The 21,949-nt window shown below is 33.1% G+C and overlaps 4 protein-coding genes across 5 annotated transcripts; 2 read left to right on the forward strand and 2 right to left on the reverse strand.

The window, feature by feature from the left end:
- Positions 1–149: 149 nt before the first annotated feature.
- On the reverse strand, positions 150–4,558 carry GATB (GLU-ADT subunit B). The gene is made up of 9 exons (XM_090308482.1): positions 4,349–4,558; positions 3,453–4,127; positions 3,063–3,271; positions 2,447–2,587; positions 2,137–2,340; positions 1,550–1,747; positions 1,309–1,377; positions 680–796; positions 150–565 (listed from the first exon to the last, which is right to left on the reverse strand). Exons 2-9 carry the CDS (start codon positions 4,075–4,077, stop codon positions 485–487), a joined length of 1,644 nt encoding a protein of 547 aa, XP_090164608.1. The 5' UTR covers positions 4,078–4,127; positions 4,349–4,558; the 3' UTR covers positions 150–484.
- A 1,767-nt stretch (positions 4,559–6,325) lies between these two features.
- On the forward strand, positions 6,326–12,087 carry LOC120067104 (uncharacterized). 2 transcript variants are annotated; one of them, XM_039018518.2, is made up of 5 exons: positions 6,326–6,858; positions 8,910–8,980; positions 9,285–9,420; positions 10,552–10,662; positions 11,948–12,087. In XM_039018518.2, exons 1-4 carry the CDS (start codon positions 6,702–6,704, stop codon positions 10,656–10,658), a joined length of 471 nt encoding a protein of 156 aa, XP_038874446.1. In that variant the 5' UTR covers positions 6,326–6,701; the 3' UTR covers positions 10,659–10,662; positions 11,948–12,087. The 2 variants fall into 2 exon arrangements, with proteins under 2 accessions (XP_038874446.1, XP_038874445.1); XM_039018517.2 differs by lacking the exon at positions 11,948–12,087 and having other exon boundaries at positions 10,552–10,882.
- LOC120067103 (AWPM-19-like family protein) lies at positions 11,997–13,247 on the forward strand. The gene is made up of 3 exons (XM_039018515.2): positions 11,997–12,129; positions 12,577–12,754; positions 12,846–13,247. Exons 1-3 carry the CDS (start codon positions 12,000–12,002, stop codon positions 13,078–13,080), a joined length of 543 nt encoding a protein of 180 aa, XP_038874443.1. The 5' UTR covers positions 11,997–11,999; the 3' UTR covers positions 13,081–13,247.
- A 510-nt stretch (positions 13,248–13,757) lies between these two features.
- Positions 13,758–16,626, reverse strand: LOC120067102 (uncharacterized). The gene is made up of 2 exons (XM_039018514.2): positions 16,369–16,626; positions 13,758–14,926 (listed from the first exon to the last, which is right to left on the reverse strand). Exons 1-2 carry the CDS (start codon positions 16,417–16,419, stop codon positions 13,892–13,894), a joined length of 1,086 nt encoding a protein of 361 aa, XP_038874442.1. The 5' UTR covers positions 16,420–16,626; the 3' UTR covers positions 13,758–13,891.
- Positions 16,627–21,949: the final 5,323 nt, after the last annotated feature.

Genomic DNA, 21,949 nt, shown 5'->3' on the forward strand with positions numbered 1-21,949 from the left:
TTGACAGATCAAGTTTTTTCTTTTCCAAAATAAGATTAATACTCATTAAAAGATTGAGAGAGAGAGAGAGAGAGAGAGAGCATGTTCATGCTAATCACTCTCATGTTAAAATAGGTAGTGGGAAGTGAGACTGGGGTCATGTCAGCATATTGTACAAACTAAAGGATTGAATATATTGAAACTTTAGGCACTGATTAGAAACCAATTCCATACTACAAGGATCCAGATGTATTTTGTCCTAAAATTATACTTCTATCTTCTCTAATTTATTTCAGCTAAGTGAATGGGAGTGAAAATAGAGGGTGTGAAAATGTCACCAAATAATGTAAGACAACAATTTCAGTAAAAAAATCATAATAGTTTAAGCAATTCTGCAGCTCTTCCTGTTCTCACCATTTGAGTGCTGAAGAGCTTGAAGGAAAGAACAAGACCAAAATATGCTCCAATAATTTACACAGTCACTCGACTCGAGCAACCCGCATCATCAGCTTTTGGCATTCAGTTTCTCCAAGAGGATCTTGTTTAAAAGCCCTGGATTTGCTTTTCCTTTGGATGCTTTCATTACCTGCAAAAAAAAGATTATTGTTTCAGTAAACAAACGCGACGAGGAAGAACGAGAATCAGCGAGGGCGGGTTTGCGATGGTGATAAATCAAGTTTCAATTAGGCTTCGCCTTGACCTGGCCAGCAAAAAAGCCTTGCAACTTGGTTTTGCCCCCACGGTATTGCTCGAGCTGCTTCGGATTCTCTGCCAATACTTTTTCCACCATTTTTTCTATCTCAGCAGGATCTGCAATCTGCCATCACAAAACAGCCAGAATCAATGATCACTGCGGTTAATTATTCGTGTCCTATTGTCATTATCAAGTAAACTATAAACCAGCTATCCATTGGTTTTATTCCTTTCAACAATTAGTCTAAGCTATCCTAGCTTCCCCCAACCCCACAACAAGATCTAGAATGAATAGAGCTGGCAGTAAAAAAGCTCAAACTTGTATCATAGTAAATTTCTCTTAGGCTCTTGTTTATTGAACTATATAACCCTTGCTGAGGTGCTTTGCAATCTTTTGAGCTAAACTGAGCTGAAATAGACCATTAAGCAATGCTACACAATATGAATTATTCTTGAGTAGAAGTGCTTAACTTGTTCTCTAGCCAGACACAGTTAAAAGTCCAAAAAGCAATCAATTTAGCCACTCAATAAGGCAATCTCTCAGTTAACATTTAACATGAAAGATACTTTGAGCCAAGGGAAAATATTCATACTAAAAAATAATTGACAATCATCATTTGATAATAAAGAACTTGCCTGAACCAAATCCTTTTCTTCAATCAGCCCCTTTACAGTTCCACCTTTAGCTAGCAACTCGAAAAGAATCTATACAGCATATGAAAAGAAAATGCATCAATAAGACAGCTAATGAAAATCTGTCATCTTATTAAAACGAAAAGATGTTATAATTAGATTGCAATCAATCATCAAATTTAAGGTGCCAGTCACACTTTGAAAAACATTTTCAAGAAGCCCATATGCAAGAAGCAAAATTTACCTCTTTCCCGATCTTTCCACTAATGGTACCGCCTTTTATTGAAGCGATCAATTCAGCAAGCTCTTGGGGAGTGAGCTTTATGTCGTTTATAGTCAACTTCTCATTTTTCATGTAGGCAGCAATATCGCCCATTATCCAATTGGTAGCCAGCTTGACTTCAGCCCCTCTTGCGATAGTTGCATCAAAAAACTCAGCCACCTACGATGTCATGCAGCAAAAATTATGCTATGAACGTTGGCTTGTTTTCCTTATAATTTTTTAGAACTCAAGCACACAAAAGTAAAACCAATAGAAGAGATAAAACGTAGGGGCATTCCTTCTAATTCAACTAAAAAGTAATTCTTTTGCCTCTATTTGCTGCGGAAGTTTGCTCCCTTTCAAAAAATTTCTTTTGAAGCCAGAAATCTTTCCCTATCATAGGTATTGTTCTGCCTTATTTCTACAAGGTGTAATAAGTCTTAATCAAATGGTTGGCATAGAAAAAAACTTTATATTTATCCTTACCTTCAATTCCCTTTTACAACATAGTTACATTGCAATACCCAAAACCAACTTACTGAGTGTGTATAAATTCTCAAGTAACTCACACTAATGTCGTTTGCCAGGAAAAGCACATCCTGCATGCTCAGGCCCATACTCTCATATCTTCTACGCTTCATTTCTGGAAGTTCGGGCAAAGAATCACGGATATTATCAACATATTCTTTTGTGAGGATGACTTCTGGAAGATCAGGCTCTGGAAAATATCGATAATCAGAAAGTCCTTCCTTTTTCCTCATTGTAATTGTTTTCTAAGCAATGATACACAGGTAAGCACATGAGTGGACAAGAATAGAAAAAATCATCATAAGTTATGCCTGATGATTAATAGATAGCGTACGAAAACTTAAGAAATACCTGAGCACCCTCTTCCCAGAGTCTGGTTTCCTGTACAATTTGATCACTTTGGCCTTGACTATGGAGAAGCACTTGTCTTGAAATTTCAAAATCAATTGCTCTGCTCACTGATGAAAATGAGTTCAAGTTTTTTATCTCCACCTGAAAATGAATGAGAGCGACTAAATATATAATGAGACTACACAAAACAATTAGTTGGTCCTTCGTCAAAAGAAAGAATATAAACTTGAAAATTAAAAGATCCTGCATTTCTACTTTCTCCTACTCTCGAGTAAATTCTTCTTACCCTCACATTTGGTCTACCCCTTCACAAATAGTCCTTTCCAACAACTGCTCACCATCTAACGAACTTCAACAATTAACTATTATTTAAGAAGCTAAGAATAATTGATCATCAACCACCCATCCAACTAAAACTTATGAAAGGGAAAAAGATGTTGATCGAGTCCCTTTAAGGACATCCAATACAAATAACAAACATGCTTCTAAAACTTGTAGGGATTCAACTATATTCTTGCAGTCATGCTAATGAGGACTACATACCAAATCATAAAACAAGTGTCTTCCAATTACCGACTACTGCACAAAAATGATACTTGTAAGAGAACTAAGCTACCTTTGTTCCAAACTGTGACTGCCCAATAGGACGAACCGAGACATTCACATCACACCGTAGAGAACCTTCTTGCATATTTCCATTACTTACACCCAAATATCGAACCAACCTCTGTAATTCTGCCGCATACTCTGCAGCTTCAATCCCAGTCCTCATGTCAGGTTCAGAAACAATCTCAAGCAAGGGCACTCCTGCTCTGTTCAAGTCAACCTGCAAATAACTTAGACAATCAAAATCGCAGCCAAGGAAATATATTACCAAAATTTATTAAATTCATATATTGAAACTGGCCACAAAATTGATCAAATACAGCTATGTTAAGACCATATGCTAAAATATTTGTTTGGAATAAGATCATATAAACATGAGATGAGGGATGCAAAATCATTTCCTGAGAGTAGCTTCCACTTTCAGAGTGAAGCAGCTTTCCTGCATCCTCTTCCATGTGAACCCTGGTGATACCAAACCGTCTATGCCCACCACCATACTCAATAGGAAGATCAAGATCAATATAACCACCACTTGCAATTGGGACATCAAACTGAGATATTTGATAGCCCTTGGGAAGGTCAGGGTAAAAGTATTGTTTCCTATCAAATTTTGAGTTAAAAGATAAACTACAGTTTAGTGCAAGACCCAATTTCACTGCAGACTCAATGACTTTTGAGTTCAAAACAGGCAAGGCACCAGGAAGCCCCATGCATATAGGGCAGATATTAGTGTTTGGCGAAGAACCATAATTATAAGGGCAGCTACAGAAGGCTTTGGTGAGAGTGGAGAGCTGAACATGGGTTTCAATACCAATAATTGCTTCATAATCCTTGGAAATTTTATCAATAATCTGTTTATCAAAATGTGGTGAAATTGCTGTGGGTCTTTGCTTCTCTTGAGTTGCTGTTTGGGCTTGTGAGGCTTTCACAGAGAAATACAAAACTCTCTTCCTTCTGGTAAACAAAGCAGCAGGATGAAACAACAATGGTTGAGTTCGGATGCATCTTACTCCTGCAAATGCCATTTTTGTAGTCCCTAATATTCTTCCAGCATCAAACAGTTTAAAAAACACAGCTGCAAAACATTGAAAGAATGCATCAGGAACAAGACAAAAACAATGGGAATTGAAAGCAACTTAAAAATCACAACTAAAACAGCTAAAATGAAGAAACCCATGAAAATTTCAAATGTCAAAGTCAATTGAAATCAAATTTAAGAAGCAACCATCGAACAGAAGGGAAAAAAAGGGGGTGATTAGAGAAATCTAGACGGTTACTTGTAATTTTTAGACTAACCCAAATGAAAACCTGCCGCCGGCGTGACCAACGTCCGGAGTTTCGACGAGGTGGTTCACTCAAAGAAACATCGGCCACTCTATCTTACTGATTACTGAAACACAAAGGGAGCCACCCAGTCATCCGTTCAGTTGCTGCCGTTTCAGATAAAAGGGAAATAGACTCTACATGGGTTCGAGGTAAAATTTTTCATTTTCCCCTAACTAGTTCATATACTTACGAATTTAACAAATTACTTAATAATAATATACTAACTCAACCTCTTTTAAATTTGTAACAATTTAATTTCTATTATCTAACTTAAATATTTGTGGATTGAATTGATAGAATTATGAAAGATTCTAGATCTAATCTAATTATTCGATAAATTTTTTCATTTCAAACAACTTTATTAAATAAAAAGATTTATGAAATTAGTATATTATATAACTAATATTTTACAAATGTCCTAAAATTCAGTAATATTTTATAATTAGATTTTAAAACATTTGGGGACATTTTTAATCTTTTGATATTCTCTCTCATTTTTTAATTTTATAATATCTTAAAATAAGTATATATCATTTTTCTTTTACTTTAATATTAATTATATAACGATTTTATTTTTAAAAATATAATTAATTACATCATCCCTCATCAATAAAATTTTGAAATATTTAATTATTACCTTAATTATCAATTTTAGTTGATATTCATTTAATGCCTGATATTTTAGATTAATGTTTCCTTTAATTTAGAGTATTTCATTTATTTTATTATATATTCCAAGCTAAAAAAATGATCATTTCTCAATTGAAGTTTCAAGAATATGTCGAATATACTACATTTTGCTAGAAAATACCGCATATCCTATAGTTTATTTTTTGGTATATTGGAAAATGTAAATATACATCGCATATATTGTTGGGTGATATATGGTAAAAATTGTCTTGTTCATGTACTTATCAAATCAAATATATCCTTATTTATTTTTAGAAAATTCAAATATATATTGGTGTTTATCAAATATATCGTGTTTTCTCTTCCGAAGTTTCTAGTCGATTTTTGTTTTTATTTATATGGACAATAATTTTCGTATTTTTTAGAGACTTTTGATATTTGGGTAGGTTTTGAAAAGAAAACTGTTTTGGGAAGTTAGAAACTTACTTCTTTTGGTATTATTACTATTATGATCATATATATATATATATATTAAAAATAAATGGTAAGGAGGGCCAAAAAAGTAAATTGACCCATACTTTTGGTAAAATAGTAATCCATTAGGCTATTAATGTAAAAGATAGAAAAGTTTAGACAATTGATAATTAAACATATTTATTTAGGATATGTGTGTAGAAAGTCCTATTAAATAATGAATCTAACCCAACCAAACAATCAAATATTTGGGTTGAGTTTGTTCGAATTGTTTTTATCATTTATTCATTTTCTCGAAAAAAAAAAAGATAAATCATTTATTTAATTATTTTTAAATATTGAAATAAGATAACCATCTAAATTTCAATTTATATGATGAAAAGTAGATTTCAAGTGATTAAAAAAGTTTTTAAAAGTTCTTCTAAATAAAATGAGAATAAATAATTCAAAAACATCCATGAAGTTAAATAAGATCAAAATAAATACATGTATATATAATATACTGTAAGTAAAAAAATAAAGAAAACTTTTTGGAATAAACAAGGTTAGTTTTGAATCGTTTAGATAAATCTATGAACCAACTTTGACTCGTAAAAGTTCCATTTATTTGAACCTAAATGGTAAAAATTGAATTAGGGTAATCTTGTTTTTTTGAATATCAAGTTTTTCGGACACTCATATTTTCGACTAGAATGTCAGAGATTTAAGTTCGAGACACAAAATAGAAAGTTTGGAGACTTATAAAAAGTTTAGGGACAAATTGATGTTGATTGATTAATAACTATATTTTTAGTTTACAATTTTCGAATATTAATTAACATGTAGATGTAGTACTATTCTCTTGACGATTAAATCTGCATAACTCACATTTTTTTGAAGTAGTTGCCATGGCAAAATCAAAGTAGTTGTTACTTGTTACCAAAGAACCACACCTCATTTGTACTCTAAAAAGAAAAAGCCAAAGCTGAAGAGAGAGAGAGCAGTTGAAAGTGGGATTGAGTTGAAGAATTTCCCTTGATTAAGATCTTTTATACGAATCTCTTCCCATTTTCCCCAATTACCCACAAACTGATTTTCTTGATTTTTGAAAATCATCGCCATCATCAGCCGCAGAATTCTCTGGTGTTACTTCTAGTTTCTTCGGCTTCGATGTAAACAGCTGAATGGTATTTGGGAAAGCAAAGGGAATATCCATTGTGTGTATCCATAGAAGAAGAAAATGGAGGTTCAACAGTCATGGAGATTGAGATTCTCGTTTAGGAATGCGACCATAGCTTTGTGCTTGTTGAACCTAGTGGCTGTTTTTCTTCTGCTTCAGGGTTTTTTATCTGCTGCTTCTTCCCGCAACAGACCCTCTTCAACAAATCTCAATTTGGGTTTGTCTTCTCTCCTCCTCTTTACTTCTCTCAATTTCTGTTTGTAGATTCAATGTGAAGTAATCGAAATATTTGTTGGAGGTTTAATGGAATTAGGTGGGATTTTCCTTAGCTTTGAGTTTTGATTCCACGATATGATAAAGTGGTTGTTTGAACTGCATATTGCTTGTTGGCGATTGATTAGTTGAGGATTAAGGTGTCATATATGTACCACCAGGAAACAAGAAATTGCATCTTTGAGGACTTAAAATGGTAATCCTTAAACCCAGTTAGCTAAAATCTAAGGATGATGACAGTTGTGAACTTGAACTATCAAGATGATGAAACTCGTCTCCTTCCAAGTTCCCAACATTTACTTTCCACTGTTGTGCTCAAATCACTTTGACCTTCCCTAGCTGTCATTGTAAATCACCAAAGATCTGTATTTGAGGTGGATCGGATACCTCATTATTGCAATTTTGGATATCCTGGAAAGTCCAGACTCTCAAATATCATAAGCACCTGAAATTTTTAGTTAGCAATGGCACCTGTTGTTTTAATTATCATTAGTCCAAAATTGGTATCTAGGACTTTTTTTTGGAGCAAGAAACAACTTTCGTCGATAATATGAAAAGGAAATGTTTAGGAAAGAACTTTGGGAGTGAGGTGAAAGAAAAAGAAAAGAACGTTGGTGTCTAAGACTTGTTGGCAACCTCTGTTATTTGCACGTTTTGCTTTCCTGAAAATTCCACCTCTGTCAAGTAGCGTTTGTACCTGGGATTTTTTGTTCTTGAATCTTGCATTTTGGGTTAAATTTTCTTACATTGTAACATTTGAGTGAAGATGATCTGGTTTGGGAAAGAACAATTGTAACATCAAAATTTTAGTCTCTACTCCCATTTCTTCTGTTATAAAATAGGTTAATATTGAATGGAACATTATATCTATGTATGCTTAATACTCCAATAATTTAGAGTGTCCTATTGTATTGCCTTTCATTACTTGAGAGGTAGAGACCTCAGAAGACTGTGATAGAAACTAATATCTTCTTACACAAATAAAGAGAGAGAAAGTGGGGAAAATAGTAAGTTCTTTACTTGCTTGCTTCCAAACTGATCGAAACCTTACTCAAAGATGAGAGGGAGACAATGATCTAAAACCTTGACCACCCCTCCAAAAGAAAAAGTTGGAAATGAAATCGGATTCTCCTCCTTTCATGCTTTAAGCAATCGAGGTTCTTAAAAGGGACAAGTTTGGATCTCATGGTGGACTATTATCTTGCCAAGTGCGAAAGCCTTTCAAACTTTGCCTACCATTGTTATGCCTTTACATTTCACATCAACCTTATAACTTGCCATTATGTGATGCAATACCTACTTTGTTTTCTGTATAATTGGATTATTTTTCATTTCATCACGTATTCTTGGAAAATCTAAAAGGTGGCTGGCTATAGTCAGTAATTTTGTTCAAAAGTCTGGTAGTTCTCTTAGCATATAATTTGGGTCACTATTTACTTCTATATCGTTGGGGATAAATTTGACAATATCAAGTTCTTCACTAGTGTTGTTTTTTGGGAAGTTTCTATTAGGATAAGCTTGCCAATACCGTGGATGAATAAGGATATTGCATCCTTCAGCCCATTGATAACGAGTTCTTTTGTCTTCTTTTAATTTTTTGCCCCGATTGTTTCTTATCACTCTTGACCTGGTAATGCAAGACAACAATTTCAGCAAAAATTCATAATAGTTTAAGCAATTCTGCAGCTCTGCCTGTTCCTCCCCATTTGAGTGCTGAAGAGCTTGAAGGAAAGAACAAGCATAATCTTTTGCCCTGATTGTTTGTTATTACTCTTGACCTGGTAATGAATTTATGCAGTACTTCAGGGATTATTTAGATTAATCTTTTAATATTTGAAACATTGCTAAGCTTAAAAGGGGACTTATTATCTGAACTTTGCTGTGGGAAAAAATTGTGGTCTGAATCTGATGTTCTACCCTCCTTTAATTATGCTCTCTACTTTTTGGCTGTTGCTGATTGCTAACTTAGGTAACATGTGAAAATTCATACTGCAGATCAGCTCAAATATATTAGGGAATCTGAAGAGATTCGACTTTCCATGCAACCTTTGGAGCTGATTAAAAGGGTAAGCACTTCATCAAGTATATCAGATAACCCATCAAAACATAAGACGTAAGTCTCATGAGTAAATGTCAACTCGACACGGTAGTTCCAAGAAAATAAAAACCGAACCTCTCGAGAAAAAGGAAGGAAGAAAGAAACGATGACGACTGAAAAATAGACTAAGCAAGCTTTCTAACTTGAATTAACTGACTGTGATGATTTGGTTTAATTTCTTTTGGTTTTAATTTACACCCTGGCGTCAATGCACATTTGGAATTTTCTTTTGCGTTGAAGTTCAAACTTTCATAATTGTCTCCACTCTTCAGGTAAGGGAAATTCAGCAGGAAGCACATTATGAAACAGAAGATGTACAAGACAAAGACTCCAAGCAGAATGCTGCTATTGATCTTTCTAAAAGATTGAAAGACTTCCGTTCTCTCAATGATGCTTCCAGCTTAAAAGGTACAACTTTTCTGCGCTGAAATCTTCTCCCCCAGCTCCACCCTCCTATAAACCAGCCATAATCAAATTACTGAATTTGTTTGGTTTATCTTTGTCCAGGTTTATGTCTATTTGATCTTGAAACTTCCCAGTTTCAAATTTGATCTTGAAACTTCCCAGTTTCAAATTTTATCTCTCTATCCTTTTTTTTTTTCCTTTTTTAATTTGTGATCTAATAGACCTAAAATTGAAATTTATATCTAATTTACCAATTAGTTCTTTTTTTAAAAAAATTCAAACTGGTCTAGACACAAAAGTTAGTAGGTTAGTTCATTAGTTCATGGACTAAACTTATAATCTAATTAGTATAAAATCAAACATATCTATCAACCTAATTTGATAGCTTTTTCAGCCTCGCTTTGGTGGATGGTTTTGTAGTTTAATCACTTCAGTAATTCCATTTCAACTTTGGATACTTTTCTTCCTCCAATAATCATCAGTTTGATGTTGACTCCCCCCCAATAAATTTTAGGGAGAATTTCATTTTTTCCACATTGACGAAATGTCGAAGAAATTTTGGATTTTTTTAAGAATTAGTTAGGTTAGCTCGGTTCATTTTTTTAGTTTTATGGTCTAATTACACGTCAATGTCATTTACGATGGGATGAAGCTTTGTTAATTTGCTACTTTTTCCAATCTCCGACTTTTAAATTTCAACTTTATTCTCAATCCAAACTTTTATTTCCAAAGAAATTTAATTTGAAAAACACCACAAAAAAGAACCTATATTTATTTTTAACCTCATTCAATCTTTTTCCACTAATTTTTCACATCATTCCACCTCAAAATTAAAGTAATATAAGTTTCATTTCTTTTACCATCTAAAACTTTCATTTTCACATCATTTCACCTCAAAATATTCCCAAACTTTATCTCGCATCGACATTTATACTTGCATTTACAATATAAATCTAAATATTGTCTTACTTTATAGAAATGATAATTAAAAATGGTCAATTATAGTCTAATTAAGCTACAATCAAAATTTCATAGATTAATTATAACAATTTCCATATAATTTCTCAAAATTTCTATCGAGATTGAACCTTGCTTACGCGCGAACCATTGTCTAATGTGAATGGTCTGTGACAGCTCTTGAGGAATGGCGCAAAAGGAAGATGGAAAGAGCAAGACTACGTGAAATGGAGAAAAATGGGACACTGAGTTCTTCTTATCAGCCTCGAAAACACAACTTCTAAATCTGTATGAACTTTCTTTGTACCTTCAATAACAAACTTGTCTACGTGATTCTAAAGTGAAAAGCATCATACCTCTTTTTATATCCGAATGCCCTTTTACAAAAATAGAGTTTGACTGATTCAGAAGCTCAAAGTTTATTCTATATGTTAAATTAGTACAACAAATGTTTGTGTACAACATATGATTATATTTATAATGTTTTACCTGTCACATTATTACTATATTTCAAAAGGTATCATAACATTACAAAATCAAAAGCTTTTAAAACCTAGGGAGGTATCAAGCATGTTAGAGATATTGAATTAGGGATGGACATTTTGAAATTCTGCTATAGTTTGAGTTCGAAGAGATAAGAGATAAAGAATATCATATAAAGATACCATCGAAGATTGGTCTAGTGATCAATGAGAGTCTTATTTTTTATAAAGAATTTAGAGGAAATTGATTCAATCCATATTGACCACCTATTTACCACCTATTTGAGATTGATGGGGACTTATTCATGATATAATCAAATATAATTAATCAGAAATATATATTATTGTTAATAGTCTGACTACAAGAATGAAATTGTTTATCAACCAAGATGAAGAGGATACATTTCTTGCCAACTAAATTATCCACCAATACCATTTGTAATATTCCATGTCATCATAGCTAGAACATGGATGAGAATGGAAAATGTGACAAAACATTGAGGACCAATCATAAATTTAGCTTGTTGATTCTAATCCTTAAAAAAATTCATGATAAAAAAAGAGTAATATAGTGGAATGAATATATTTATAACACTGTCCCAAACATAAAAATCATTCTAATCTACGGTCTACACAAATCATAAACCTTCCAGTAAGTTGGAGAAAAACATCACAAGAAGCAGTTCTGTTCTATTGTTGGGTAAAGAAAAAACTCACAGCACAGCTCCCACAGTAATGTTTATTCCCATTGAAACAACCAGCTAGAAAGAGACATATAATTCTCACATTCTTTCTTCTGTTGCCATATCAAAGAACACAAACAAAAGCACTTTTTGAGTCCCTACTGGATCAGAAAACTTCCAGATTCATTGAGAGAGGAGTTCAAAAGGAAGGCCAATGACAAGTGTCTTAACACGTGTACCTATGAGAAAGCATGCAAGACAGTTGGTCCACACGTGTCTGATATGCAAAGCTTAGTGATTCTTTATATGTCTATTTAATACAAGCTTTGGTTGTTACAGGAATGTATTAAAAGCTTTGCCTTATCTGCTTTCTTGTTTGGGTTTGTAATAATATCATCATCTTTGAAGGTGTATCTTGGTGTTTTTTTGGGGGAAGAGAGAGAGAGAAAGAGAGAGAAAGATGGCTCAAACTATGGGAAGGAACATGGCAGCTCCATTGCTGTTTATCAACTTGATTATGTATTTGATTCTCATAGGTTTTGCTAGTTGGTGTCTTAATAGATACATCAATGGCACAACCTACCATCCTAGTAAGTCTCCTTTTTCTTTTGTGATAATATATAAGAAAATATGTAAGGTGATCCATATTTGATGTCGAAGTCTTGTTTTGAATTTTTTCCCTATTACATTAAATACTTGTATTTCTTGGTTTGTTTGAAAAAAAAAAAACAAAATTTCTTTTTTGGGATTTTTTTTAAGAAAAAAACATTTTGATATTTTTCACATTTTAGGAAAGCAAATAAATTCACAGCTTTTATCTGTTTCTATACCGTAGTTAATAAAATTATTAAATCATATGTCATCAGTTTCATAATTTTGAGGATTTCAATACTAAAAATAAATAATAGAGAAATAGAAAGAGAAATATTGCTAATAACACGTGTCATAAAGATCGAAATCTTTTGGTCGATAATCGAACTATGAACCTTTGAGATTTATGTTTTTGTTGATCGATGGCTATTTTTGGACTGCACAAGGTATGGGAGGGAACGGAGCGACTCCGTTTTTCTTGACATTTGCAATGCTGACGGCAGTTCTGGGAGTGGCATCAAAACTGGCCGGACTCTACCATATCAGAGCTTGGAGGAGCGACAGCCTCGCCGGAGCGGGATCAACTTCCTTGCTCACTTGGGCTGTAACTGTTCTGGCTTTCGGGTAACTTTTCTATGAACTTCACAAATATTCCTCTCTTTAGACTGAGAAACTCTTGAAGATCATTGGTTTTGTTTCTTTTCCATTTCCACAGCTTAGCCTGTAAGCAAATCAACATAGGAGGTCACAGAGGGTGGAGGCTGAGAGTGGTGGAAGCTTTCATAATAATCTTGACTTTCACTCAGCTTCTGTATCTGCTCTTGCTCCACGCCGGAATCTTCAGCCGCCGCTACGGCCCTGGTTATTGGGACACCGACTACGGCATGGGCGGAGGAACAGCGGCTCCCGGTGAACCTCCCAAGGGAACTGCCGGAACCAGGGTGGTCTAGAATAGATGGTTGTGTATGATCAGTGGGTGGGTTTGTTTCTCTTGTTTTGTTTTTCTGTGTAAGAACATAGTTTCTGGGTCTGTCAATTTGCTTCAAAACCGTAAATGTAGGATGTTTAATAAGGGATTGGGATCTTTCACATAGAAACAAGGATGTGTAATTTCATATTTTTGCTATGTTTTAGCAAGGCAAATCCATCATCATCGTTTGACCAATGGTTGGGCATGTCATTGAACCAATATATGTAAGCAACTGGTATTATAATGAACTGCTGTTTTAATAACAAAATGATAAATCTACAGAACACTGAAATGAAAAAAGCAGCAATGATAATTAATAAAATACAGTACGCCATTGAAGACAGTAACACCTGAATGCATCAGACTATGGGAGATTGGATAAAGGTTGGACAATCAACGTGAAGCATTTATGAATCAAGATTCCAGTATTGAACTTGTAACTAAATCTAAAAGCACGGTATTAAGGATTGCATTAATTAGATCTCAATGTTTGTATCAAGTTATGAAATTTATTAATGTGGACTAAATTCTCGCTCGAGCATTACCAAATTGCTTACTAGTCAAGACATACACTCTTCAATCTCATGCTGATCAAGAGTAAAAGAGAACGAGGGTAATAAATGATTTGATTTTAGAATATAGTTACATATTTTGACGTTAAAATGAGAACGAGGGTAATAAATGATTTGATTTTAGAATATAGTTACATATTTTGACGTTAAAATGATTTCCTTAAACTAATTTCAAACCTCAAAAGGCAAAACTGGTGCAGAAACTTACTTCTCTTCACATCATCCAGTGCTTTCGTTAATGAAACCTTCCTTGCGACCTTCGAAACCAGGGCGCATTAGTTTTTTCTCCCTCTTTGCAATCCGTTTCATCTTCTTGTCATGGATTTTCTGAGCTATGTTTTCTGATCTCTTTTGTTGTCTTTCTGCCTTCATCTTCTGGGTGGTTTCAATCCTGTCTTTCCATTTCTCGACGTTCTTCAGCTGCTGTTTCTTTTCCTTCCGTAAACTCTTCATCAGGCGCTGTGGATCATCATGAACTTTAACCCCAGCAGCTCTGCTTGTTGCTGCATTCCAAGAATGCTGCTTCAATATTATCTCGCCCTTTCCAGGATCTTTCTTTGCTTCCTCCAACTTTTTTGCCTTTTCGAGTTCCTTCAACTTAGAGAGTTTTCTCTTCTTATTCTTACCATGCTCTTCTTCAGTTCCTAGTTTAACATGACCAAATGCAAGCTCCTTGGAAGCCTCAACTACATTCCTCTCCATTTCGGCTTTGGAGAGGGTGGTGGCTGATTTCTTCTCATCAGGGTCGATTTCTCTCTTGCGTTTCTTCTTGATAACTTCCCTTCTTTCGTTTCTTTCATTTCTCTTCTTTTCCCTATTTGAACATCCTGTATTTCTGTTCACCCGGAATTCCTCAATTTTTTTATGAAGGCGTTGTCTTAGTTCTTCATATGTCACTGTCTGGTCATCGTTGAACCCAGATGCCATTGGCTTAACATCTTCTTCATCATCGTCACCTTCATTTTCCAAGCTCTCTTTAAGCAAATCAACGGTTGATTTAGAAGACTTTTCCGGATCCATACGATCTCTTCGTGCTTTCTTAATGTTTTCCTTTGATTCCTTCTTAGCTATAGCCTTTTCTTTCTTGCTAAGGCCCTGAAACCAAGGTTTTCCTTTTTCATCACTAGGTAGATAGAACCTTACCGGGATAAGCTCCACTAATTTGTCAAAGAGTAATGCATGGTTATGGATGATGGACTTCAGATCTACGCCAGAATTAGAAGCTGCAACAGTCTTCTGCTTTTTTTTCTTCACCTGAAACAATTTAATAAATAAGAAAGAGGGAAACGATAAGTAAAAAGAAAAAAAAAAAAAATATCTGAAAACAATTATGCTTCACCTCATTTCCCTTCATTTGCATAAAAACAAGTGAGCAATAGTCAACAAGGTATATATCAGATGGAGAAAAGTAAATTTTTTGGAAAAATAAATAAATAAATAAATAAAACAGTCAATTTTTACCTCTTTCTTTTTCTTATAGAAGGCATATGCACAATCTTTGAACAGAAGATTTTGCACATTCCTCCAAATTAATGGAGTTCCAACCTTTTGTGGTTAGTTAACAAGCATTCGGTGAATTTACCTTCTAAAAAGAGTTTTTCCAATCTGGCTATAAATAAGGGTGTAATCCCTTTGGTTTGGGTTTGATTGTGATACTGAACTGATGGTCTAGAAAAGGAAAACAGAAGAAGAGATGGAGAGAACCAGAGAGCCCAGATCAAGAGATGAACAAGCAGATGCAAAAGGCTCAGTATGCTTGCCTGCCAGACTACCACATCTATTTTTATCTTCTAAAAAAGTTTGCACGTACGGTCCACCAGAAGATTAAAAAACCATGGCCCCTTGGGAAGGCTCCAATGTACGATGTCTATTAACATTAAGAATTCAAATCACGAATAGAAACCAGCAAAATTCAACCAGTCTCGAGATCCCAAGTTGAAATAAATGAGGAAGAGATGAATGTAAAGTGGTATAGAGACCAAGTGAGATGTGAAATAAATAAGCTTATCTGATACTTCCTCGACTCACAATCCGAGAGGACGAGCTGATCGTTGATCTAGCGAGAGAGGAGGGGGGAAAATGCTGGCACTAGGCATTTTTTAAGAAAAGATGCTAACTTATTTTGGGTTGGTTAGATTGATTCGTAAGCTTGTGTAACTCACTAAGATGGGATTCGAGGAATGGTCTCAGTAGATGAGAGCAAAACAGTGTCTCTTGAGCATGTAATCCATCATTTCCCCATCATAGAAATAATTAAACTAAAATGAGCACTCCAACTTTAAGCGAGAGTAACAACGAACCGAAATACATACAAAACTAATATCTTCAACGAGCTATATGCCAATTACTACCACAGTACTGTGAAGGGAAAAAAAAATCAAAATGTATCGGATTAATCACAATCTATCTAAGATGTATACCGAATAGCAACATTTCTAAAAATCAGTAAGAGAAGATGAGCATTGTCTTTCTTTCCAAGGATTATGAAGTGCAGTCCAAGAAAGAATATCAAAATTTAAATAAAACAAACACCATCACACGACTAAATAAATTACTTGTATCCTCAGAATCTAACAAGGCGCCATTAATTCCACAAGAAACGGAAGACCAAAGTCAACCCTCCCCCAAAAACGCAGGGCGATAGAGTTGAGAAGGCCGTTTTCTGCCATTAAAGAGAAAAGAGGAGAAGATTATACCTTTCTTTGGGAAGACGAAGCAACTTCCGGTTCAGTATCTGGCGCAGTCATCTTCAACCTCGGTTTCTACTTTCTTCGAAACTGAACATGCAGGAAAATTAGGGCAAAAAATTAAAAAGGAGATGCTCTGTTGCTATTTCTTTTCTTTGACCTCCTCGTGAACGAAGGTAATTTTTAAAAATATATACATATATAATTAGAGAAAAATTTTAAGTAATGAAGAAAAAAATGTCAAATAATTTACAAAAGTAGTAAAAAAGATTTTGTCTATCATATACTATTCTATCATTTATACACCTTAATAGATTTTTGTGGTTCTCTTACAAATTTGGTTGTCTTGTCTCAATAAAGTTTCTTATTTTTTTATTTCTAAAAATCCCCTCAAATAAAAGAGAAATGGTAGGAAATGTCTAAAATGGAAGGGTGATTTTGAAAAATGTATATCTTAAAAATTCTTTGAAAAATATATAATTTCTCTAATTGGTGACTTCTCTCACATTTGCCCTCCAACTATCTTGTAATCTATAGCTTGTATGGCTACTTTTTTTGTTAAAAAACCTATTTTGATGATGATTTTTTTAAAAAAATCATAAAATTTAATTTGATTTTCGAATTGAGATCCTCTACAAATTATATATATATATATATATTATTTAAGTAAGTAAACTTAATTATTATCTCTAAATTATTTAATCATCTATAATTATAGATTATAGATTATTGAGTTTCATTTTTACATATTTTAAATCCCTTAAAACCATGTATGTCAATTCGAAAAGAAAGAGAAGTGAAAATTGATGTGCAACAACGCGAAGCCCCTTCTTTTTCATTGATCCAAGCATCTGTGTTAAATCATCTCAGAAAAGATGGAACTAAAAGATGATGGGATTAAAAGCTAATATGAGCGTAACTTAATTGACATAGTGCTCGTACCATCGACCTCGAGATTAGAGGTTCGATTCCACACTTTAATTACAATACTTAAAAAAAAAAAGGGAATAAAAGGCAAGAATTATGTTACATTATATTGTAATAAACGAAACAAAATGTATCTCCTAATTTCGTACCAACTACTTGAAAATTACATCTTCCTCTCATTCTTATTTTTTTTTTCTATATCAAAATATTTGTACCATAAACTCAATCTTTTAATTACAAGGTATTTTCGATTCGAGTTTTGAGATTATTTTGAATTTCGATCCATATGAAATTAATTTAAGTTCTATCTTCATGAATTATTTTTGAGAGCATGTCAATTATTTCCAAGAGTTTAGGTACATTGTTCTTAGAAAATCTTATTCCCACCAAAAGATTTAATTTGTTAGTACGAAGTAATTTGTGTGCACAATCAATATTTTATTTTCTAGTATACATAGTATTTACATATTCAATTGAGATGATACAAGGTATTTGTCTGTCCCAATCCCACACGTATTTATTTATTTTACAATAGTATTTAAGTTGTTTAGGATTGTATTTTAGTATAATGTATTTGTAAGTTGTTATATTGTATTTTAGTACACTGTGTTTGTGAGGCTTAGTCTTAGAAGACTTGAGTTGATAGTGGCACCAAATATAAGGTATTTATGTAATACTTAAATTTCAGTTATTATTATTAAATATTTGGAAATTGTGTAGTTACTTTTCTAAATTTGGTAGTTTTTAAGGTAAATTTCTATTATGATATTGTATTGTGACTATTATTTTATCTTAAATATTGGTTTTTAGAATTGTAGTTAGTTATTTTATTTAAAAGAATATTGTTGGCCAATGATTTTGTGCTTTTAGTTTAGTTAGTTTTAGATTATTAGATTTGATTTTGGCTAGTTTTTAATAGATTTGATGGTTAGTTATGGTTAGTTTGAATTTTTGAATTAGATTATGTATTTAAATATTGTGTAATTGTCAAGGGTGTATCAGTTCGCATCTTCAAATAATTATAGTGCATTTTAATTAAATAGTGCACGTTTAAATATTTTTGGAATAGAATTTGAGTTTAGACATTTTTTAAAATTTCCATTTAAAATTAGATATTTGTCCAACGGCTTAAAATAAAGTTTGTTGCCGGTTTGGTGTATTTCAACTTCTTCTAGATTCAAACTTGGGCTTGGGGTAGAACGGCCCATCTTATAATTTGGAACCACTGTCATTTGAAAAAATAGCAAATAATAAAATTCTTTTTAATTATGATAAAATGCCTATGTGTTTTTTTAAAATTCTAAAATACCCTCCACAATATCTAATATTATACCATAATTAAATTTTGGTCTTCCTATATTATAGCCTACAAAATCTCCCATATTTATTTCAATCTTGAGATAATATCAAATCTTTCTTTTCAAATCTCAATTTATCTCAATTTTCCATTTCTTTTCTCTCTTTTTTGTATTTTTTCAAATCTCATGTTATCCTTATTGTTCCAATTCTTCCTTTCTTTTTTCTTTTTTCTTTTTTATTTCTTTGGAATCTTATATCATCCTTATTATTTCATCTTATCTTTTTTTTTTCTTTTTTCTTTTTTTTTTTTTATACAGTTATTTTGCTTCTTCTTTGAGATCTCAAAATACTGAAAATCAATGTGATAACACTTCCAATTTATTTTCTTCCTCAAAGTTTTTGTCTAAATACTTTTTAAAAACTTCTTTGTTGCTGATTTTCTTGGAGTGCAGTCATGATACATTTTCATGCTTCGAAATTCTTCACAAATTCTTTTCTAAACACCAAAGAAAATCTTGATAGTGAGAAATATTTGTTTTATCTTAATGGAATCTGCAAATTAGGATTGGAGTTGTTATTGTGATTCTTCAACGTATAGATATCGTATCACGCTTTGAACTCATCGTCTTATATATGAGAAATTTAGATGAAGGAACAAACCTTTCTAAACGAGCTTATTGGCCGGACAAAGTGCGATGGAGGCTTGACGAAAATAGAGATCCTTTCTTCTTCTTCTCTCTTTCTTTTTAAATGTTATTTTTCTTCAAATATCACTTTATTTTATAAAAAAAATCCTATTTAATTTTTATTTTTTTTATTATTTTTCTGCATTATCAAAGAACTTGTTGAGGATTTGTTATATTTTGTTGGGAATTTGTTCTATTTAACGATTCTGAACTATATAGAGCTTCAGTTCTAGATTATAAATACATAGTATTTATGTTCACATATGTTGTTGTCGTATAGTAGCTAGTATCGTTTAATGGTCACAATATCTATGTTCACACGCTTGTGTGGGTGTGGGGTAACTATATCAAGAACACCTTTTTTTTTCTTCATTTGAAAACATCGGATGAGATATGGGGTAAAGATATTATTTTGTTGAATGATTTTGAAAACATAATATATGCTATTGGTCTATATCCATGGACATAGAAATATATATCTAGTGAGAAAGTGCAGCTGTGGTTGTTTAATGTTGTTTAATGGAGTATACTCACAGTTAACGAATATTCATTAACTTCGTTAATGAGTGATATTTAAGAGATGATTTGAATGGTTCAAATTAATTTGAGGAAACCATATATTAATGTGATTAATAGACCTGATCTATAATCCAAATTAAAATGGATAGTAATATTTAAATATGATATTAATTCAAGTGAACTAGATTTACAAAAAATTATTTAATAGAGAGGTATTGTACATATACATACGTTGTTTATGAAACTTAAATATATATACCTACATTAAATTTAATTTAATGTATAAATAGTTAATTAATGTGCAAATTAAATTAAATAAGTATTATTTAATTGCATTAATTAATTAAATAAGTACTATTTAATTGATTGGACTAATTAATTAAATATGTACTTTAATTAATTAATTTTGGAAAAGAATAAGAAAAAGGATTAGGGAAATGCTCTTCTCTATATAAAGACCTCCCATGGTCCCTTTAGGAGACACAGACACTGATACTGATAATACACAAGACACAAGTGTTATTGTGCAAAATTTTCTCTAAGCCACAAAGAGAATCATCTCTACTCTTCAAAATTCTTTTCTCCTCTCACTCTCCCAATAGTTGGATACCACCTATCCTTCTATTAGAATCCTAAAAAATAACGAGATTACTCTCGTGTTAGTGTTCAAGATTGTTCAAGAAATTGTTTGTGATCAAGATCATTGGAGGAGTCGTTCGTTGGAACTTCGAGAGGATTGTTCGTGAAGCTTGGGAATCTACAAAGGTAAGAATGGTTCTAATCTTTTTCCCTAAAACATGCTATATTACGTGTTTATATTTTGTTTTAGTATACTGAAATTATTTATGTAAAAATCGAATTGCGGGATGCAAGCGTTCTCAACAAACACTTCCTGTAATGACCGGATCCTTACACATTATGATCCGACCACTACGAAATGCATACTTAGACTTTTTTATCATGAGATGAGTTCTGGTGAAAATTTCAAAGAACATATCTAAATTTTATTAATTAGATAGAAAACTATATAAAAAATTTTATTTATCAAAACACCAGGATCTATAAAACAATAGCGTGGTGGTACAAAATGCATATGCCTATAATAGTGAGTTTGATTGTTGGCCATTTGAGCGACGTCCAATTCTGCCATCTACGCTGTGTCTTTACCTACAAAGTCTGTAAAAATATAGGATGAGTATATAATATATCCAGTAAGTAGTTCTCACGTAGGGTAGTGACCAAATGCACAATCACAAGCAACATGTCATGAAAACATATGGTTGGGACCGAAAACGTATAATAACATGTGGTGGTCGGTTATGCTTCCAACATAAATCTCTCCACCCTGATAGGAAGATGAGGACCTAAGCGAAAACTAACCCATCTGATGATTAACGGGTCATGCAGTCAGTAGGGCCAGAGTCGCATCCAACATCAACCATTAGCATAAACGTAATATTGGACTAGAGGGATGCAACCATGCATACCCTGCTAGTCCCTAGCATAAACATAACGTAAGATTAGGCCTGGAGGGGTGCAACCATACATGCCCTGCCAGCCCTGGAAGCATAAATTTCTCCACCCTGATAGGAAGATGAGGGCTTAAGCAGAAACTAACCCATCTGATGATTAGCGGGTCATGCAGTCAGTAGGGCCAGAGTCGCATCCAACATCAACTGTTAACATAAACGTAAGATTAGACTGGAAGCATAACTTACACCTAATTAAAACTTGATTTTAACGTAATCGTGAACAAACATAATGTATGGGGTCCCTTGTAGAGAAACGTGTTCTAAACATGTAATGCAATATAACAATTAACATAACCATGCAACATAATAAAGGTACACTACCATAGAACATTTAAAGAGAGGGTGAGATAAACTACTTACCTTGACTATGATCTAATTATTCCTCATTATTCTTTATAATTTGATCAGTAGAGCTTTCCCTTTTTAAACTAGAAGGAAATTTGGGAAGAAATTTGGGCAGCACCTTACCCGAGCTTTTCTCTTTTAACCTCACAGAACTTCCTCACTCACACTTATTTTTTCACACGATTCTTTGTTACTTAGATTTGTTTGAGAATGGGTTAAATCTTCGGCAAAGGATCCTATTTATAGTAGTTTTCAGCTCTTCTCAGTGTGACAAATCATCGT

This window comes from Benincasa hispida, chromosome 12, assembly GCF_027475165.1.
Source record: "Benincasa hispida cultivar pf3 chromosome 12, pf3_genome.v1.1, whole genome shotgun sequence".
NCBI lineage: Eukaryota > Viridiplantae > Streptophyta > Magnoliopsida > Cucurbitales > Cucurbitaceae > Benincasa > Benincasa hispida.